This window comes from Gymnoscopelus braueri (genome assembly GCF_963280865.1).
Source record: "Gymnoscopelus braueri genome assembly, chromosome: 19".
Taxonomy (NCBI): Eukaryota; Metazoa; Chordata; class Actinopteri; order Myctophiformes; family Myctophidae; genus Gymnoscopelus; species Gymnoscopelus braueri.
The window spans coordinates 13,099,870-13,119,372 of record NC_137621.1 but is presented as its reverse complement, the minus strand read 5'-3'; the positions used below and the strand labels follow the sequence as shown (position 1 = coordinate 13,119,372).

Genomic DNA, 19,503 nt, shown 5'->3' with positions numbered 1-19,503 from the left:
GTCTACCTGGGATTCAAACCCGGGTCTCCTGCATGAGAGACCACATTTGTACCACAGTCAAGAGGCAATCCCCGTTTGGCCAGGGGAGATAGTGGGCTTATGAGCTTGAGGCAGTACTGCTCGTCAACCAGTAGGTGTCCTACCAGACACCAGGGTCTAAATGTCTCAATGGAAGAGTAGAGACACCACCTCCGACCACTGTAGATGTGCTCAGATAGTCATTCAAATAAGTTCCCGGATTGCAGCTTTAAAATGCAACGGTTTATCCAGACTTTAATTTTCTGAATTTGAAGTCAGTGTTATACTGTTGTACATGATGCTTGGTGATGGTAGCTAGGAAATACATTTGCCTCTCTCTGCCATACAATATACTGTATGAAATTACTCTGAGCATTATCACTGTGTAAAATGGTTACTAATTAGCCACTTAAACCCTAGTCTAATACACAGTACTTGGTGTGCTTTTTTTTTTTTTTTTTTTACCTCTACACCAAAAAATAGCCGATTTACAAGTGACACGTTGTGAGCTTGCAGATCTGCTATTTTCGGGCAAATGCCGGCCCGAATCGGGTTCAAGTGGTTAATTTAGTTTTCCCGATAATGGTGTGTGTGAGTGATTGTGCTCACCAGTCTTCTGAGCTGAGAAGTTTGAAGCTCTGCGTCAGTGCCAGGTCAGGATCAGAGAAGGGCCTTAGCTCCGTAGATTCTGTCACATCTCTCCTCTGGCTGGGAGTACCTGGGGTCAGCTCGTCTACACACACACACACACACACACAGAGTTTCACGTTACATCTCCTGAAAGCAGGCAGTGCATGAGTGGGTGGAGGTATTTTAATAGTAGCTTGCTTGTCAAAACAGAGCACAGCGGCCCATTAGTTGTGAGAACATCTTGTTCCAGAGCCATGCTCTGCCAGGTTTGATGGGATAATTAATGAACTATGGTGTTGTTAACCACTTAAACCCTATATAACGTTACTTCATTGCCTGGAGTCCCTCAGGGGTCTATAGTAGGCACAGAATAGAGACGCTAGGGTTCATTTGGTTGAAGGACTGGTTGATCTATGTATAATGTAATGTAGCAATGATTGGTTGGCTAAAGTAACATAATGTCTATTGAGAGCTATAGAAACGGAGAGGTACGTATGACACAAAAAATGGCATATTTTTGATTGAAAGTTGATGACTAAACAGAGATTTATTTGTATTACTTGATGCAAATCATTTACCCTACAAAATGATAGGAAAACCAAGGTAAATATATTGTTGAAGAGTTATGTGACATCTTGGAATTGCTTAATGTTTCCCCCCAGCAGTCACAAACATTCACTTTTTTTTGGAAGAAAGACAAGCAATTACGTTTTGGTAAAGTATGTGACTAGCATAATATATTAGCAATCTTTACATGATCATTAAACCGACTATTACGAATGTAATTTGAAACCTTTTCAGTCAATTGATTAATTGATTATTCCTCCCTAAATGGAGGTTTATGTTGGCACAGGGAGCAAGGGAATCTAGGTTTGCGTAAACCAGTTGTCTCCAGCTCAAGACCCAAAAAACTAATTAGCAAACGTTTGCCCAGGACCCAAACTAGTGAAAATAGAATCTGCTATTTTCACTAGTTCTTAAACTTTTTTATTTTTATTTGTGGATTTGTTTTTTTTAATTTTATTTATGAAATACTTTTACAATCTTTTGAAAAAAATAATATATATATATATATATATATATATATATATATATATATATATATAGTTTTTGTATAGGTAGGAAACGAATAAAGGGGATATTTACTCGCGACCCATAAAAATTTGATCGCAACCCCAAACATGGGTCCCGACACGGGAAACGGTGGCGTATAGACCTGCTCACCTGAGCTGTGAGAGAGGGAGGGCCGCGTTCCACTGAGGCGGGGGGTCCTGCGGGTGCGAGGCAGGGTTCTGGGGTTGGGAGGCACTGTAGGGGGACTGGGCTGGTGGTGGCGCTGATGGGCGGAGCTCTTGCTGGGACTCTGGGGTACCGGGGGGCTGGTGGGACTGGTGGGGCTGGTGGGGGACTCATCAGGTGGAGATTCCGCCTTGGTGGAGGTCAAAGTACTGCCGTTCAGATGCAGAGCTACAACAGAGGAAAAATAACAAAAGTCAACATAACCACATTAACCTAGCCTGGGATCCAGACTGCTTCGCTACGTTCGTCAGATTTTTATTTCTCACTCGCTACAAAGTCTGGAAAGCCTCCTATCTCCATGCACAAACGGGAGAAAACGACTCGCGGCTTCTGATTGGTCTGTCGGGGGAGCGGGACCAATGTTGTCCAATTGATTGATTGATTGAAAATGTTATTAGGCAAAAGAATGTAAAACAACACAGTTACATTTATAATGCTTTTGTCTAAAAGGTCCGGCCAAAAAAGTCCTTGCGGGCTTGTTTCCGTTGGGGTCCTTGAATTAATTTCATAGACATATATAGTAGCAACCAAACAGTTGAAAAATCAACATAGAATACAGAGGAAAAAATATATACCACTATGTACAAAAAAGGCATGAGAAAATAAAAAATGATATACAAAAAAAGCATTAGAAAATAAAATATGTACAAAAAAAAGGAGGGGGGGGGTCGTCTGTTAAACCTCAAGTCACTTCCTGACTTGCCTACGTAATTGAAATAAAAGTCAAATAGGAGGCTGGGCCAGACTGAGAAAAAAAAATCAGCTGAACATAGTGAATCAGGCTGGATCCCAGGCTAACATTAACCCTGGGATCCCTATTTTGGGGTGACATTTCTAAACATTTCAGTGAGCTTGTAGCTGATGAGTTACAAGCTCACTATGCGACAAATTCTGAGCTTGTTGATCTGCTATTTTCAGCAAGCGACACTATCGCATGATGAGGAATTAATACGGTTTCAGTGTCCCGATTGTCCCAAAACAAGACTTGATAAATCTTATTCCAATCTGGAGAGGCCAAAAATGGGATTTGGGCCACAGTTTACTTAATACCAACTCTTTCTCACCTCTGATGTCAGATGGCGTATGGTCATCTGCGGGCCATTCAGACAGCATCTGTTTGACACGTCGTCTGTCTGTCTGGACGTCCGTTTGTCTCTCTCGTGCGTGTTCCACCTGAAAACCCTGCACCTCCGACCAATCCAGTCGCTGAGGCCGTGTGTTATCGCGACCACACCTGGCAACCCTGACCCTCTCCTGCACACAGAAAACACACCAGGGAGGTTTTTTTTTCCACTTTCAAAAGTCTACAGAAAACACAATAACTTTATTATTGTTTCACAGCACTGGTTCTCAAAGTGGCGGCCAGGGACCCCCAGGTCTTCTTGGCGGGGGTCCCCAGCAAAATGAGGGAGAGTTAAAACACTTAGATAAAAAAAAATGTGGCTATTCGAAAATAGACGATCTACAAGCTCACAATGTGTCACAATGCAAGGCGTTGTAAGCTCGTATATCTGCTGTTTTTGACAAATGTTGAAAAATCTTCTCTTTTATGGGTTCCATGCGTTTTTGTTGCTCAGATTTGAACAAACCAATCCGATTCCAATCTAGATTTTAAATCTGCTGTTTTTGACAAATGTTAAAAAATCTTCTCTTTTATGGGGGTCCCTGGCACAAAACCTTTTCAAATGGGGGTCGGATTACATATCATTTTGTGTTTCCTTGACATGAAAATATTTGAGAACCGCTGCTTCATAGTCATGTTGTTGTCCACAGCGTGCCGCTGCACAGCAGTGTGACAAACCTTAGGCTCTGGCGGAGCTGGGCTGTGCGCGTCGGTTTCGTGGTGGCAGCCAGGCATGGCGTGACCGTATACGGCCCTCAGGGGACTGCAGGGGGACTTGGCCCCGCAGTCGCCCCCCTGCTGCTCAAACATCTCAGCGACTCCTTGGCGACTGGAGAAGACAGCCGAGCCAAACACACCTGGGGAAAGGACAGGTGAGATGATGATGCAGACACAGCCACAACTGATGTGATCTACTCGTGCACTAACTCAGTGGTGAAAATAAATCAACAAACTATTTTATAAAAATTGGTCAAATTAGCCAAATTGTCAAATGTTCCAGAAAACTGCTGGAAGGCCAGGCCCATTAGAAACGGTTCTTAATGGCTGGGAGCAGGGTCCCCACACATTTTTAGCAATGAATTTCCAAAACTTTTCCAAAACTTTTCCAGAATATTTAGCCCAATTCCAGGCCTATAAAACAATCATTCAGCGCAATAATGTGTCTCTTACTCCTATGTACAATGCCCAAAGATAGGCAGTGTAGCAAAAATAAAGCATAGAATATAAAATAGTACAATTTCATTCAACATTTCGTGCAAAATTAGGGCATAGTGACCCTGCGAGCGAAAATAGGAGGAGTGGACGACGTCGTTGCACGGTTCGTTGTCGCTCGCAGTAGGACAGGACGGTCTCATTCAAAAACATGTATTTTAATGAGATTTCATCGCCCGCTCGCTTCGCGTCACGTCGCATCACGTCGCATCGCTGGCAGTGCGGATGGGGTGTTACACAGCCCGTTCGGCGAAAAATTACTTATGTTACATATTTTGTGTAATGTTATACATGTTTATGAAAATGTTTTGTATTAAAAAAAATCAATAGCCAAAAACAATGCATAGCCAAATATTTTTCCAGGACCCTTGATAAATTCCAGGACCTTTGATCAATTCCAAACCTTTTCCAGTACTGGATTTTTTTTATTTTTATTTCAAAATATTTCCAGGAATTTCATGACCGTGGGGACCCTGTGGGAGTCATTGGCTTTGGTCTGACTGCAGGCCTTTATGATTTGTTTCTCGGATCTGATCTTTAGGACTGACGGTTATTTGCAAGTGATCAGATCTGATTTGTGTATTCAGACATTGTTGACCTATCTGCATTAGTTATTGTGGTAACCATGTAACGACATACAGCAGGCGTGAGTAATGCGTAACTTATGCTCTGACGACAGAAATCAGGAATCAGATTTGAACTGCATTTCAAACCACCTATAGGAATGTGGTTCAAATCTGAACTTTCCATGCGTTTTTGTTGCTCAGACTTGATCAAAACCAATCCGATTCCAATCTAGATAGGCCAAAAATAGGATCTTATTTAGCTTGCCAGTATGAACATGGCATTCATGGCTTTGAGGGTAGGGCCATAGGACCTTAGGAAGCAGTCAGTGTGTCTGTCTGCTTTCAAACACAGCCATGACCCAGACCCTAGCCGTGTTTGAACAGCTTGATGAGTAGATGAGTGAACAATGACATGAGGTTATAAATGACTGACCCTTTCCCACCACTCCTTCAGGCATGTCTGTGACTGGTGAGCTCCTGTTGCTGTAGCTCTGACATCCTGGTGGACACAGGAGATTAGTATTAATGCATTAGATATCGATTCATTACGCTAACGCCAGCGATTCCCTACCTGTATTATGTATATTTTTTTCTTTAAAACCTTGAAAATTTTGTTTTCATTGTGATACAGATAATTACAAACTTAAAGTTATCCTATGTTAGTTCCATTGATAAAAGCCGGAACACAATTGATTGATTGATCATTAAAACAAAAATGCACGTGGCCCATCCATCTGACCACTTAACACGACAGTGCATAGCACTCGGCACCTAACAGGAAATGTATATATATAATTTTTTTCAGCTCTCAAGTCAGCTCTCCGATATTCTTCCGTCATTTAAAATGGACACTTAGGGTTCACTGACTGACCTTTGGCAGGCCTCAGAGCTCTGATTGGTTCGCGGCAGGTCGGTCTGACCGGTGGAGGAGGAGAGGGCCCCGTCGTACCGTCCTCGTCCTCGGGTTGTGCCCGTCCGTTGGAGTAGGGGACTCTCTGGCCAATAATGCCCACGTCTGGCGAGGCTTTGTCCTTCTTAGAAAAGCCTAGAGAGAGAGAGAGAGAGAGAGACACAAACATGTTTAGGAATGAGGGCCTACATTTGACGTAAAAACGTACAACACAATTGGCAGACAAAATGGAGCATCTTCCCTCTACCTTGTAAGCTGCTGAAGTCCATGGACAGGGAACATCTGAGTTTTGTAGAAGGCACTCTTGCAGTGGGAGGCTTTGCCGCTGAGCAGGCAGAGTTTCCAGGGCTGTTGACAATGTGAAACACATACAAGACACTGTGTGTTGGATGGATGTTTTCAAAGTGGGGGCTTCCAGGGGGGGGGGGGGGGGGGCATTTGATATTAAGACAGAATGTTGCCCCTATTGTTGACCAGGTCAGTGCTGGCCTTGTGGTTAGAGAGTGTACGGCCTGAGGCTGGGAGGGTCAGGGTTCAATCCCCCGGCAGAGTCATTCCAAACACTAAAATGGAAATGGTGCCAATGCCTCCTTGCTCAGAACACGCTGCCTCACGCTAAGGAAACAGGACATAGGCTCCTGACCTATTGGCCAACCGTGGATCCGTTGGATCCCAAGTCTACTTATTTCAAATCAATTCGCAGAAAGGGAAAAGATTTTAACCTCATGTACACAGCAAAATAAAGTGTTTTGCTTAGAATATAAAAAATATATATATGTTGATTTGACCCTGGAGCCCTGTTGTTTTGTTTGATTTATGCACTTTATATCTTTTTATGATACTTCGAACACACATTCCTTTCATGAATCTTCCACTTGGATTCCATCATCAGACAATCCTCATTAAACCATGAGTAATCAAAGCAATGAAGTGTGAGTGCTTCGTGACCCGTATTATTCTGCCATAAAGGCATATTGGCCTTTACAGAAATTACCCTCTCATGGATTCCATGCCTTATTGATCCCCTTCATCGATTTCCCTCACAATTTGCCAGACTCTAAGGGATAACGGTTGACCCTTCACCTTCTTCCTGCTCTACTTGCTGCTGAACCCGTTTGTTTTAACATGTTGAACGTGGTACACTGCTGCCATTTTACACCACGCACCACCCAGTATGTGTTGTATCATATCGGATGTGTTACCGTCTGCGTCATTTACATTGTATAAATGATCTGCATTTCATGCACTGGGCGTGTTCTCCTCATCTAATTAAGAGCAGGCTCACTTTCAAACGCTTCTATCTGAGATGGCTGCCATCATTGTTCTCCCTTGTACATACATACACACACACACACACAATGTCACACATTCTCTCCCCGTTTCTGAGACGAGCTCGGCAGCTCGCCAAACTATGCATTCACATGCACCCACAGCAGATGCAAACAAAGGAAGAATTCGCTTGAGACTAATACAGTGATTTGTTTGGGCATTATCATTAAAAACAGCAACAAAGAATCTGGGAGTCAATAAGGGAAGGGATATTGTCAGTCTTTGCAACTTTGGTACCGGTTCCAACACCAGATGGACATTGGGTCATCACATAGCCTCATCATCATCAGCTTTGCAAATACTGGCGTACTTTCAACAAAGTATAAAATAGGGCTTAAATGGTTAGTGGTCCGCGGTGTTGCTCGAAAATAACCGCAAACTATACATGCTATTTTCCCAAGTTTTGGAAATGTTTTGGTTGAAAGTGGCTAAAAACATGCAATGAGAAATTAATTTGAAATACATGCTTGATCCAAACAGTGGGTCCCAATTCTCACCTCCTCGTTTTGGGGTCAGCGACAGTGGAGTTAGGGGGTGAGCATAAACTAGAGAGACCGCTCTCACTGGCCGGACTAGTGACCACGGGGGAGTAGTTGGATGGCGAGTCCAGGCCCAGCTCCAGCTTCATAGCCGAGTCCGGGCTGTCCGGATCCGGGTCTGATCCGCTCAGGCTCATCTTGGCTCTCTTCTTGGCAGCACTGTTGCGCAGTGAGCGCAGGGAATTCAGCATCTGTTCGAGAAAAAAAACAGCACGCACATCATTGACACATGGGAAGCACAAAGATCGAGTGTTTACTGCGGTCTAATGCAGACCAGCTGTCCTCCTCGGCATTGTGAATCACAATGCACATCTGAGTTCCTCAAAGTCTACGCACTGGATCAATGGTTAACCATATGAACCCTAGAGTCCGTATTCTGGGCATGTCATGATAGGCGAACATTCCGCAAAAATAGACGATCCACAAGCTCACAACATATCGTGCTGCGACACATTTTCGGCGAAGAGATTTGGTGTCGAGGGGAAGAAGGAGGGGGGACCAAGAATAGAGCCCTGGGGGACCCCAGTCAACGAAGTATAGCAGGTTTAAATGATTAAACAACAAAAGCCCTTGTGTCACATGTCAAGTGTGGATCATTTGAAGTAGGGCAATTTTCAATGTGCTGTATACAACCTATTTTCCTCAAACTGCAACGACCCACATTTAATGTCCCTGCACTGAAGAACACTGTTGAAACTTGCGCAGTGTAGTGTCTTACTATATCCCTCAGTGCTTATACATACTTTGTCGCACTCCATGTCATACAAAAAACTAAAGATGTATTTCCACATTTGTTATTTAGTTTGTTTAGCTTGAACACAAAATTGTTCTCTTTACACTATTTATGTGATTATTTATCATGTCGTTTGTAGACTAGGGTTCATGCTTAATCTGCTTACTCTGATTTCGTACTACTAAGTTGCTCTGGATAAGAGCGTCCGATAATTGCCTAAATTGTTAATTGTTAATTGTGTGAAGTGTTGAATTGTGTTGACTTCTGTCGAACATACAACATTTTTGTCGTAAGACAGCACACTGTCATGTGACAAAGTATGAATAAGCCTCAAGGGGAAGCAAACCATTGCTTCGCTCACCTCCTCCATGTCCAGAGGATCCTCTTCCTGAGGTTCTGGAATCGAGTCGTTGAGACCGGCGAGGTCCAGATCGAGGTTCCTCTCCGGCTGTCGGTTCCAGGGGCTCGCCGGGGGATCGGGTTTCTGGCCGTTCTGCGACTGGGCCCTCTCCGCCAGGGCGAGAACCGGCGAGACGGGGAGGGACGTCCTCGAGCTGCTCAGGGCCCGTCGGAAGGAGGAGATGGAGGCGGAGCTCACCGGGGAGGCGCGGGGAGGCCAGGGAGAGCACTGGCTGGTCGTGTGGTCCGCTGGAGAGATGAGACGAGCATGAAGATTAAAGTCACTTTGACAAACAGATATAAGGGATTGACACTCATTTGACAACACAGTTTAAAGGGCAACTTTGCTGACTTCTAACCTGAATCCTATCATTCTATCACACGTTTCAACCTCCACCAGTGTGTAGCACCTTCTGAGAGAGAGCGCATTGAGAGGTTTTACGTCAGATTCAGGATAGTTTTTTCCCCCCCAGTACTTTCTATTCCCCCCTCCTTTTTCTCCCAGTTTAGTCGTTCTGTCAATTCCCAAGTCCCCTTGTACTGCAGCCTCATGTCACTGCAGACAACTAACTACTGGTTTGGTCAAGGCGAGCACATGCTTCCTCCGATACACGTGATGCTGCCTCGCCTGCCTGCCAGTAAGCTTCTTTTTTCACAATGAGTTTCACAATGAGGATGTAACGCATGTGGAGGAACACGCTATTCCTACCGGTACTGCTCCCTGCTGAACAGACGCCCCGGCCAACCTGTAAGAGTTGCTATCGCAGTGAGTCAGAGACAGAGATCGCCCTCCCTGCCTGGCTTCCCCACCCTCAAACACGGCCAATTGTGTTCACCGGGAGGCCCGGCCAAGCCAAGCCAGATGCAACCGCAGAGGTTTCAAACTCCTGGTCTCTTCGGTGGTCGGTGGTGGACAGGAACTTTACCCCCGTGCCAACCCGAGCGCCCCTCAAATGTTGCCCTTTAAAATAGCCATTGTCACTGCTTTCAGCAGGTTTTCCTCCTTGCCTGTTACGTCTCTCCAGGGGCTGGAGTCTCGCTGCTGAGGGCTGCTGTCTCTCTTGTTGGGCCAGGTGTTGGACATCGAGAGGAAGGAGTCTGCTCGGCGGCGGGGCAGTGTCGGCGTGCGCAGGCCGCCGGGGCACGCGGCCAGCGGGTAGGACGGCAGGAGGAAGGAGCCCGGCGACGCGGCGTTGGAAGGGAGGGAGAAGGTGCGCTCGACACTGGGGTTCCCGGAGAGAATACGCGCCTTGCGCGCCACTGTGACAAAAGACAAACAAGAAACAAATCATGCAAATATCGACCCCTGTACAAGGGGAAAACATTGTGTATAATGAAAAAGGAAATGGAAATATGATTTATCGTTGGCGGAGGTTGGAAGGTGAGGGGAATGATTACGTACCACCGTCTGTGTCAAGGGAGCTGGTGAGTTTGAATATGTCAGGATCCGAGTCGACGCTTCCGCTTCTTCTGAGACGTGCCGGGGACTCTCTTCTCCTGGAGAGCAGGGCCTTCTGGGGCTCCGCACAACCTACGTGGAAAACATTAGTCAGCTAATACTCACTGGTAACCTAATAGGGTTGCATAATGCTTCCAAACTGGCTTGTGTTACAATAACAAGATGAGGGTATTATTGGTGTATATGGTTTCTGTGGAGATCGCAAGCATTACATTTTCCTATCAAGTAGTGCCAGAGTTCAACATTGGTTGGAATAACTCATTTTATAAGAAATAATCTAGGAGGGAGATTGTGTGGTTTGGAGTTTGTGGTAAAACTCCTGCAACCGGTAGTAACAAAACACGGTCAAGTCCAGTCTTGCCTGCATGTGTACAGGCTCCTGTACACACTGGCTATGCAGGGGGTCGCAAAGCTTCTTTGAGCAGGCATGTGTGTATGACTGAGGGGAAAAAAGAAGTGTACTGCCAAGTAACATGTGACAGAAGTGCTTTACTGAAGCACGCTCTGCATCTAGAGAATCCTGCTAGATGTGCATACAGTAGTTCCGGTGCATCCTGTGCAGGTGTAATCTTCATTTGAGGCTTACGGTTAGCATGCGTCCAGAAACAGAATCTAATCCCTCAGAAATCAAATGGTCACAGGATCAAGTTAACTCTTTCACTGCCAAGAGTATTTTCATAAAATACTCCCCCAGTGCCAGAAATTTGCGTTTTTTTTTATTTTTAAATTTTGTAATTTTTCATTCAAATAAATGATCTGATTGGGGTTTTAAACCCATAATACAGTTCTACCAGTAGAGAGCAACAAATCGACACATTGATGATCTCGCTGGCTCACTCGCCCCCTCCCAAACAGGCTCACGTCATATCCGGTCCTAACCGGATGTTGACATTTTTGACAATCGTTGATCAGGCTAAATTACGATGCGATACACGACTACGATGACTGATCGTCACCCAGACCAAAGAGAGTAGACGTGGACCTCTCCGTTCGTTTTTTATACCGTGTGAAAAACCGTGACTTTCCCTATTCTGGCCGAAAATCACCGGAGAAAAACAACGTGACCCGGAAATGAAATTTCTTTTTTACATCCGGCTCCGGGTGAGTCTGAAGGAGTCAGGAAGCGAAAGTGATCATGAAAAATAATCAGAATAGAGCGACCACAGTCAAAAGTAAAAACTTGTGCTGGCACTGAGGGTACTCGGGAAAAACTCGGGATATGTCGGGGCGTGGCACTGAGAGAGTTAAGAGAGAGTGGGGTTGGGCAATTAACTGAAAATACATCAAAACCGATATTTAGAACTAATAACCAACTTAATCTTGCTCATGTAGGTTAATCGAATAATCGAGAAGTACCGTAGTTTTTCTTTATATATCAACAAATCGATCAAAGAATTCGAATACATTTTTTATCATTGACTAAATCGATAAGTCTGATTTACCCTGTATTAGACTTGGTTGTACAATGGTGGTGTAGAGTAAATCAATCTTTTCTCCAGGGAGTAATCCTAGATTACTATTTCTATGCATTTCTATGCATTTGCTTATTGTAAATCGCTCTGGATTAAGAGCGTCTGCTAAATGCCTAAATTGTAATTGTAAATTGACTGTTTTTGGCTACACAAACTCCAAATCCATCCACACTTTAAAATGCATTCAAATGCAGCTATAACGTTAACTTTGACTAAAAATAATGATGAGCCCTATCCAATTGCTTCCTCGAAAACCACAGTATGCTTAGGAAAATGGTCGGCAGTAATGTCACGTCTATCGTGAGTTGTGGTCAATGGGCTACGCATGCCAGACCACTGGTATGGTCTCTCAACCTTTTTTGAACTCTGGACCACAAGCATATTTCAAAACAATCCTCAAGGACCACCCCAACCAAGTCCCCACAACAATATGTACTGTATTATATATTTAGTATATAAAGGAGGCACAGTCATTTCTATTTAAAAAAAATAATGTAAAAAATGAATGATCTTAAAGCTGGATTTAAGATCCAGGAACATTCCTCGTGACAGGTGCTGCCCCAACTCATAGGAGTATATGCAGTGACAGAGATCCCCCTCCCCCTCCCTGCCCGGCTTCCCTCCCCCGAACACCGGCCAATTGTGTTTGTATAGACTGCTGACGCTCGGCCAAGTCGGCTGCACCACGATGGATTCGAACCCCTAGACTCTAGATTTATACTTACTTGAGACGTGGTGTCACACCAAGTCACATCAAGCTCAACGCGTTGTGCGTGACACTTTGTGTGCGCAAAACAGCGGGAAACTCAGTGTATCAAGCAATTAAATGTCAATATTTAATTTAAAGCTTTTGATGGACTCCCATGGAACACCTATAATTATGTTATGGACCACTAGTATATACCAAGGTGGTACATATTGCTTCCCGTCTGTTTATTGAATGTTTAATGATGTTGACATTCAATAAGTGATGTAGAAAAGCTCTCCCATCAATAGAAGGGGACTCGTTGAACCTCAGGCCAACCAATCCATCATGTTTACTCTAATTACATGTTGTCACCCTTCCACAATATTACTGTCCTGACACCCACGTACATTATGTGCAAACCACAATCACAGTGTAGAGTGTAGAGCTGCAATTGCATGGACATTTAGAACCACACACCTACTGTAGAGTAGGTGCACTTTTAAGTTTTAACCACTTAAGGCTTACGCCATATACTATATACTTTGTCGTACGACAAATAACGAAAATGGCCCTGCTATTTTTGGAAATGAAATTTCTTGAACGTTTTTGGAAAATACATTTGAAACATTTGAAGGTGTTTGAAAATTTGCCTAAAATAGGGACACCTTGTTTGGTTAAACACATGCTGCTACCTAATGTCCATAATGTACTGGCCAGCAGTCTTTAGATGACAAAACATTGGGAGAATGCTGCGCTGCGATGGCTTCTACTTATGTTGTCTGAGATCCATAATGACATGGATCTACGTACCAACATAACACAGCCTACGAACATTGTTTGCCACAAGTCTTTGCAATAAACACTGTTTACATTCAACGTTACTTCTGAATGTTTTCACCACGTGTACGAAGACCATGCCGTCTAGATTCCTCAAAAGTGCATTGATCACATCTCATTACAAAACAGAACCACCTGCTATGTTTCAAGTGACATTAACCACCAGAAATGTATGAAGAGTGAAAGTCGGATTGTAGTTGATCAGCCCTGCCTATGAAAACATTTCTTTCAATCTCTTAGCTACACCAACATTGTCGTGGAGAAGCACTTTTGTACTTCACTACAAATAGATAGTTATTTCCATTAGGAGATGTAGAGCATCACCACATGTGGTCAACATGCCCATAAGATGCCATCATATACACAGCGTTGTGATTCGGGCAGCTTTGCTAAAGATAGGACTGGGACTGAGGCCAAGCTGTCTTTTATTGCTTTATTGTTTAGCTTTGATTCTGTTCAGTTGATATATTTAATATCATTTCATTACAGTAGGCTGATGTTACTTTGCTAAAATATGGCGCCAAACACCAAAACTAGTGCTTTACTGACAAAATGTTTCAAGTGACATTAACATCTGTGCCTTGCCATGGTAACTAAACTAACACTGCAGGTTTGCATTATGAATGCTTAGTTATCAAGCTAATAGCAAGTTGACTCATTTGAACTCACATTCATGTGTGATTCTGTGACCCTTTGAAAATGTTTAATCTCAGAATAGCCCCCCTCCACAAACACTTGTAAACGTTCGGAAAGGTAATGCCTCGTTGAACTAGAATACAGCTCTGATCATCTCACAGCTTTGGATGGCCTGTGACCGGTGGGTGACTCCTTTCACTCAGCTAGCTTTCTAATCCAATTCAAAGCTGCTCTAATTTGGATCCCGGCTTGCACTCGTTATCTCCTTTGGGCTTCATGTGGTATGTGGTATGAATTGGGGCTGGGCAATATTTCTGTATTATATCAATTTTGTAATATGAGACTAGATATTGTGATATGTTGATATGGCATATGTGCACTGTCTTTTCCTGGTTTCAATCAATTAAGCCTTATACTTTCAAAATTTGTCAAAACGTTTTCAGAAATAGCGAATATTGGCCCGGACCGCTGGCGTAGCGGTCCGGGCGCCTAGGCTCCAATGTAGCCTGACAGCGCATCGTGGGTTCGAGTCCCGTTCCCGACGATCTTTGCTGCATGTCTTTCCCCATCTCTCTCTCCCTGTTTCCTGTCTGTACTGAAAACTATAAAAAAGGCCAAAAAGCCCCCAAAACAATATCTTTTAAAAAAAAAAATAGCGAAAATTGCCGATCTACAAGCTCACAATGTGTCACATCGCAACATGTTGTGAGCTTGTAGATCGCAATTTCACATTTCTTTTAAACGTTTCAGCATTTTTAAAGAAAATTGATTTATACAGCTATTTGGTCAAAATATTATTAGATTTTATCCATATTGCCCAGCCCAAGTAAGTATAAACAAAGATGAAGAGGTAGGCGGTAATTACCAAAACTGGGGATGTAGGTCTCTGGACTCGGCTTCCTGTTGAGGGACAGGTTGTCTCCTGGGGCCACCTGTACAGTATGTGAAGACATAATTACGACATGGAAAAAGACATTCGTGCCTTTGGGAGCGAAAAGAAAGCATGAAGTTCAAATGACAAAACGTGAGCAATCTGGAGGCAGAGGGGACCTCTGTAACTCTATCCAGCAGCCTCAACAAAGGGATGCAGCACAGAGACACTGGACTTCAGGTGGGATTCTGCCAGGGCACGTGAAGGCACGGAATGTCCAGGACTGGATTCTCATTAATCTTTTACTGTCAAGATTTAAAAGGGGGTTGTAAGTGATATATTTGTTGTTGTTAAAATAACTATTATATTGTTGCTGACGGGCAGAAACCTATCTCCATATATTTCTTTTGCCCGTAAATTAACGCCCTACTTGATCATACTACAGCGTCACACAAAAAGCATCAAAAGTAGCAGATCCACAAGCTCGAAACGCAGCGCGAAGCGACACGTTTTGAGCTTGTAGATCTGCTACTTTTGATGGTTTTGAATTTGAATCCTGAAAAGCAACAGTTTTGGACACATGAGGTTTCAACCCGACAGAGACGATATAGCTCTATATATATTCTGATAGTAATCATTGTTTGTTCAGCAACAGGGGGTCACCCCGTCTCTCCAGCTCTTTAGTAAAGAAAATAAAATTTCGGGTTCTGATACCAATTTCATCCAATCAGAAGAGAAAATGTATACAGGATATAGCGGGATAAACAAGACGTGGCATTGGAAGTGATGAAGCAAAACAAATGAGCATGTAAAATTGGAGCTGGAGCACTATAAGACTGAAGCTGATGAATGATCTTTGTGGGGTTCTCTCTCCTGATCGGATAAAATTGGTATCCTGATGCAAAAATTTATTTTCTGTTTGTTTAAATTGGTATCCTGATGCGAAAATGTATTTTCTGTTTGTTTACCAACGAGCTGGATAGATGGGGACACCCCTGTTACCGAACAAACACTGTATATAGCAATGATTATTATCGGAATACAGATCTTTTGTTAAAAAACGTTTGTTTTTAGCGGCACCTGAGTAAAAGCATTTTGCATCACTACATGCAGTAATGTGTAGGCACTTATCCACTGAGGCCACCACTGGCTGAGAGATCAATCTCGCCGCCTCTGCAGTCCAATCAGCTCACTATGCAGCATACTGATGGTGTTGGTAATCAACACAAGAGCAGTAAATATAAATAAGCGATGTTTTACTGCCACAGGCCCTGTGATATTACCAATTATGTTTCAGCCGCCCACCCCCTCCACCCCCTGTCAAGTGCTGTGTGGTAAGGTTGTTGCTGGGAGACGCATGCTGGTGTAAACAGAAGGTTTTTCTATGGAAGGCTCAGAGATGAGTAATGCCTCTCAAATCAAATCTATGGTGAATTAACCCTATATGCTCCTTTGACCGGGCGGGGTCCCCCGTGAGTCTATACTTGGTCCCCTCCTCGTTTCCCTCTACACCAAACCTCTTCGGCTAAAATGGTCAATCTACAAGCTCACAATGAGTCGGCTTGCGACGTGTTGTGAGCTTGTAGATCTGCTATTTTCATTAACTGTTTTTATTTTTTTTGCCTTTTCAGGTTGGTGAGGTTGAGAACTTAATATTCTAATGTTGATTTCACAATTGCAACTGGCTATTGAAGGCTCCTCCTAGAGTTTGCCAGAGATGTTCATAGAAAAAAATACATGAATACAGACAAAATCTTGGTCGACTAAGACTGAGGGGATAGTCCTATTAATTAGGACTATTAATTAGAATTTGAGTTTTTCTAAATCAAAGTGATTTCTAAAGGCTGCCTGTAGATGAGTGCCTACTGTCCTCGTTTATGAACTAGACTATATTACTCGATGGTGCTAGCTGCTAGGTCTCCTACAGGGAGTAAAGGAGTCAATCTGTTGACTGTCTTGTCTGTAGTCCAACATAAGCAGTGGTCAAATGAAATCTTCAAAGTTGGTTCTTGGATACAACACAGTATATCTTATCATCTCAGAGGGTTTAACTTCAGCATTCCTAGGTGAATTATGCAAGACAAAGAGATGGAAGCATACACAACATGTCGTGCTCCTTGCAATCACTGCTCTCCTTGAGTGATTGGGGACCAAGATGAACAAGTCAATCAAAGTCAAGGGCCCTTGAGATGCAAGGGGATTTCAAAGTCAACGTGACAGAATGTTTTGTAATACAACATCTACTGTAAAGGTAGTCAACAAGTGACTGTGTGAATGATTTTTTTGAAGGGTCAAATTATTGCTTTATTAATGCCAATTAATTACAACAAAAGGGAAAACCTTGCATCAGTTCCCAGGGGAAGCTAAACTACACTAGACTATTATTTTCATAATTATGTACTCAATCCTAAACAAGGCACCACAGAGCCAATACAAATATTGGGATGCTTTGCATACAGTAAAATCAATAGGGAGTTTTGGGCAAAGACACTGATGGATAGATAAGAGAAGGATGAGTTGGTACTTGTTGGGGTGTAGACTAGAGATGATAATAACCCCCACCTGTTCAGAGTCTTTCCCATTAGTAGCGCTGCATGGCTGGTCATTCTCTGTGGACGTGAAGCTTGACATTTCCCAGGGTAGCTTGTTCTTCCCTTTGCCTGCACTGACAATCCTCCTCGGCAGTGGAATGGCATCTGTCAGTGAGCCTAAACTGCCGTAACCGTGCAGCCGATCAGTGTCTGGTTCATTTCTGTGATTTCTGGCACCGTTTATCCACCCTCCATTAAGTACCCAGTCGAGGTCGGCACCAGAACCAAACTGTGGAGAGCACTGCTGTCCCGGTTTCGGCACCACCAGGGCATATTCCACCAGCCCCTCTGTTGAGAGCTTTGGAAGAACATGCCTTGCTCGTCTTGCTTGCACAGCCGCCATTAGACCTTCTGCATCCTCGTTGAGCTCAACCATGTCCACGGCCTTTATCAGAGGCTGCTTTTTCCCCATGTCAAGGCAATAGTCAAACACAGCAAACAGCTCCAGGGCTGCATGGCGAACCTTCCTTTTGCTGTCTGCCAAATATGGTGCAACTTCGAAGCAGAGGTCAGGGATGTTGAAATCCCCCCTGGGATGAGTGAGCATAGCTGCCGTGATAACGTTGAGAATGTCTTCTCGAACCCTGGAGTTTTTGTGTCTCAAATGTCCAATGGTGAGATCCAGCACCTTCTGTGGTCCTACGATTCTCATCAGCTGTCGAAACACATTCATATATTCATGTCTGGTGACGGTGTGAGTGTCCCCGAGGGACTTCAGGGCTACACAAGTTATTTGTTTGAAATATCTGTCAACATCTGAATCCAGCTTTTGAATGAGGACATTAATAACTTGTAAAGTGCCATACAATACTTTAAAATTGCTGTCATCCAGGAGCTGGTGGAGAAAACGTATAAACTCATCAATACTGTTGGACGGGACCGACTTCAGGTCCAGGTCGGAAAGGATGTCTTTCAGCTCTTCCACCCCATTTGTTCGGTTTTGGTAGTTCTTCAGGTCCAGAAGCTGCTCATGTAACTCCTGGGAGATCAATCCAAGTATCATCATTAAAGTCGAAATAGTCAGATGTTGCTGGTCAGAGCTGGGAAATCATCCAACAAGTATTTAAAACCAGTTTCCATTTCAAATCCTATGACATGGACAGGAACACTCCATAATATCGGACCAGAGCATACAGAACCCTGCGTGGAATGGCGATGTGTTCCAGCATAATATCACTCACTCTCGTACCCAGCCCAGACGTTTAAAAGGCGTACCGTTGTAAACAAGTTGTATTGACATTGTTGGACTGGTAGATCATCCACACGGTCTGTTTTATGTTCAGATCGAGCGTCTGAACAACAACAACAACAACAGCTGCAGCTGCAGCAGCAACACGACCACTTGTGGCTGTCGTTGCTGCTCGTGGAATGGCTGAAGAAATAGCCCTGCTTTTTCCACTGGACGGTGGTGAAGAAGAAGAAGAAGAAGAAGAAGGCTTCTCTCCACTCCTCCTCTTCATCTGCATGGCGTCAATAACATTTTCACTGACTTACTAACGTTACGGTACCGGATTACCTTCTTCTCCAACGACCATCGTGGTCCACAGGGAGCCGGGGTTAACGCAGCCGGTTAACGGTGCTGCTTTCGGAAGAGACGTAACGATAATAACAACAACAACGCTATTCTTAGCAAAGTTAGAAACCCCGTAAAATCTTCTTAGAGCTCGCATTTTCCTCAGAAGTCCTCCTTCGTTCCTCTGAGACGTTTCGGCAAAACACAGAGTCCAGATATGACGTCCAGGACATTCTAATGTTCTGGGACAGATGGAGATGGTTCCAGAACAGACGCGGTGGTCCGGGTTAAATGGCTCGAGGTTCGGGTGGGTGTTGTGTTGAAGGCTCCGTTCAGCGGAGCCCACACACCGAGACAGACAGGCAGGCAGTCAGGCAGCAAAATGGCGACTACATGTCGCAAACTGACCGCTGCCATGGTGACGCGACTTCAACTCTCGAGAGAGATGCGAGCGAGAGTGGTCTAGAAGGCTCTGGTCTCGTGTATTTATAACCCTGATATAAACACAAGTTTATAAGTCGTGATTTTATCTATCTATCTATCTATCTATCTATCTATCTATCTATCTATCTATCTATCTATCTATCTATGATAAATAGATAAATAGATAAATAGATATTCTATCTATCTATCTAAGATAAATAGATACATATATATTCTATCTATCTATCTATCTAT

The 19,503-nt window shown here is 43.7% G+C and overlaps 1 protein-coding gene across 1 annotated transcript in view; it reads right to left on the bottom strand.

Moving 5' to 3' along the window:
• The window catches only part of togaram1 (TOG array regulator of axonemal microtubules 1), a 32,690-nt gene extending 13,530 nt beyond the window's left edge, over window positions 1–19,160 (bottom strand). The window contains exons 1-13 of the mRNA XM_080413271.1: window positions 17,284–19,160; window positions 14,716–14,782; window positions 10,161–10,289; window positions 9,767–10,018; window positions 8,721–9,007; window positions 7,585–7,817; window positions 6,006–6,106; window positions 5,720–5,893; window positions 5,282–5,347; window positions 3,749–3,927; window positions 3,012–3,201; window positions 1,873–2,115; window positions 628–751 (exon numbers count right to left, since the gene is read on the bottom strand). Coding sequence (XP_080269397.1) covers window positions 628–751; window positions 1,873–2,115; window positions 3,012–3,201; window positions 3,749–3,927; window positions 5,282–5,347; window positions 5,720–5,893; window positions 6,006–6,106; window positions 7,585–7,817; window positions 8,721–9,007; window positions 9,767–10,018; window positions 10,161–10,289; window positions 14,716–14,782; window positions 17,284–18,318 — 3,080 coding nt within the window. The 5' untranslated portion in view covers window positions 18,319–19,160. The remainder of the gene's footprint in view (window positions 1–627; window positions 752–1,872; window positions 2,116–3,011; window positions 3,202–3,748; window positions 3,928–5,281; window positions 5,348–5,719; window positions 5,894–6,005; window positions 6,107–7,584; window positions 7,818–8,720; window positions 9,008–9,766; window positions 10,019–10,160; window positions 10,290–14,715; window positions 14,783–17,283) is intronic.
• Window positions 19,161–19,503: the final 343 nt, after the last annotated feature.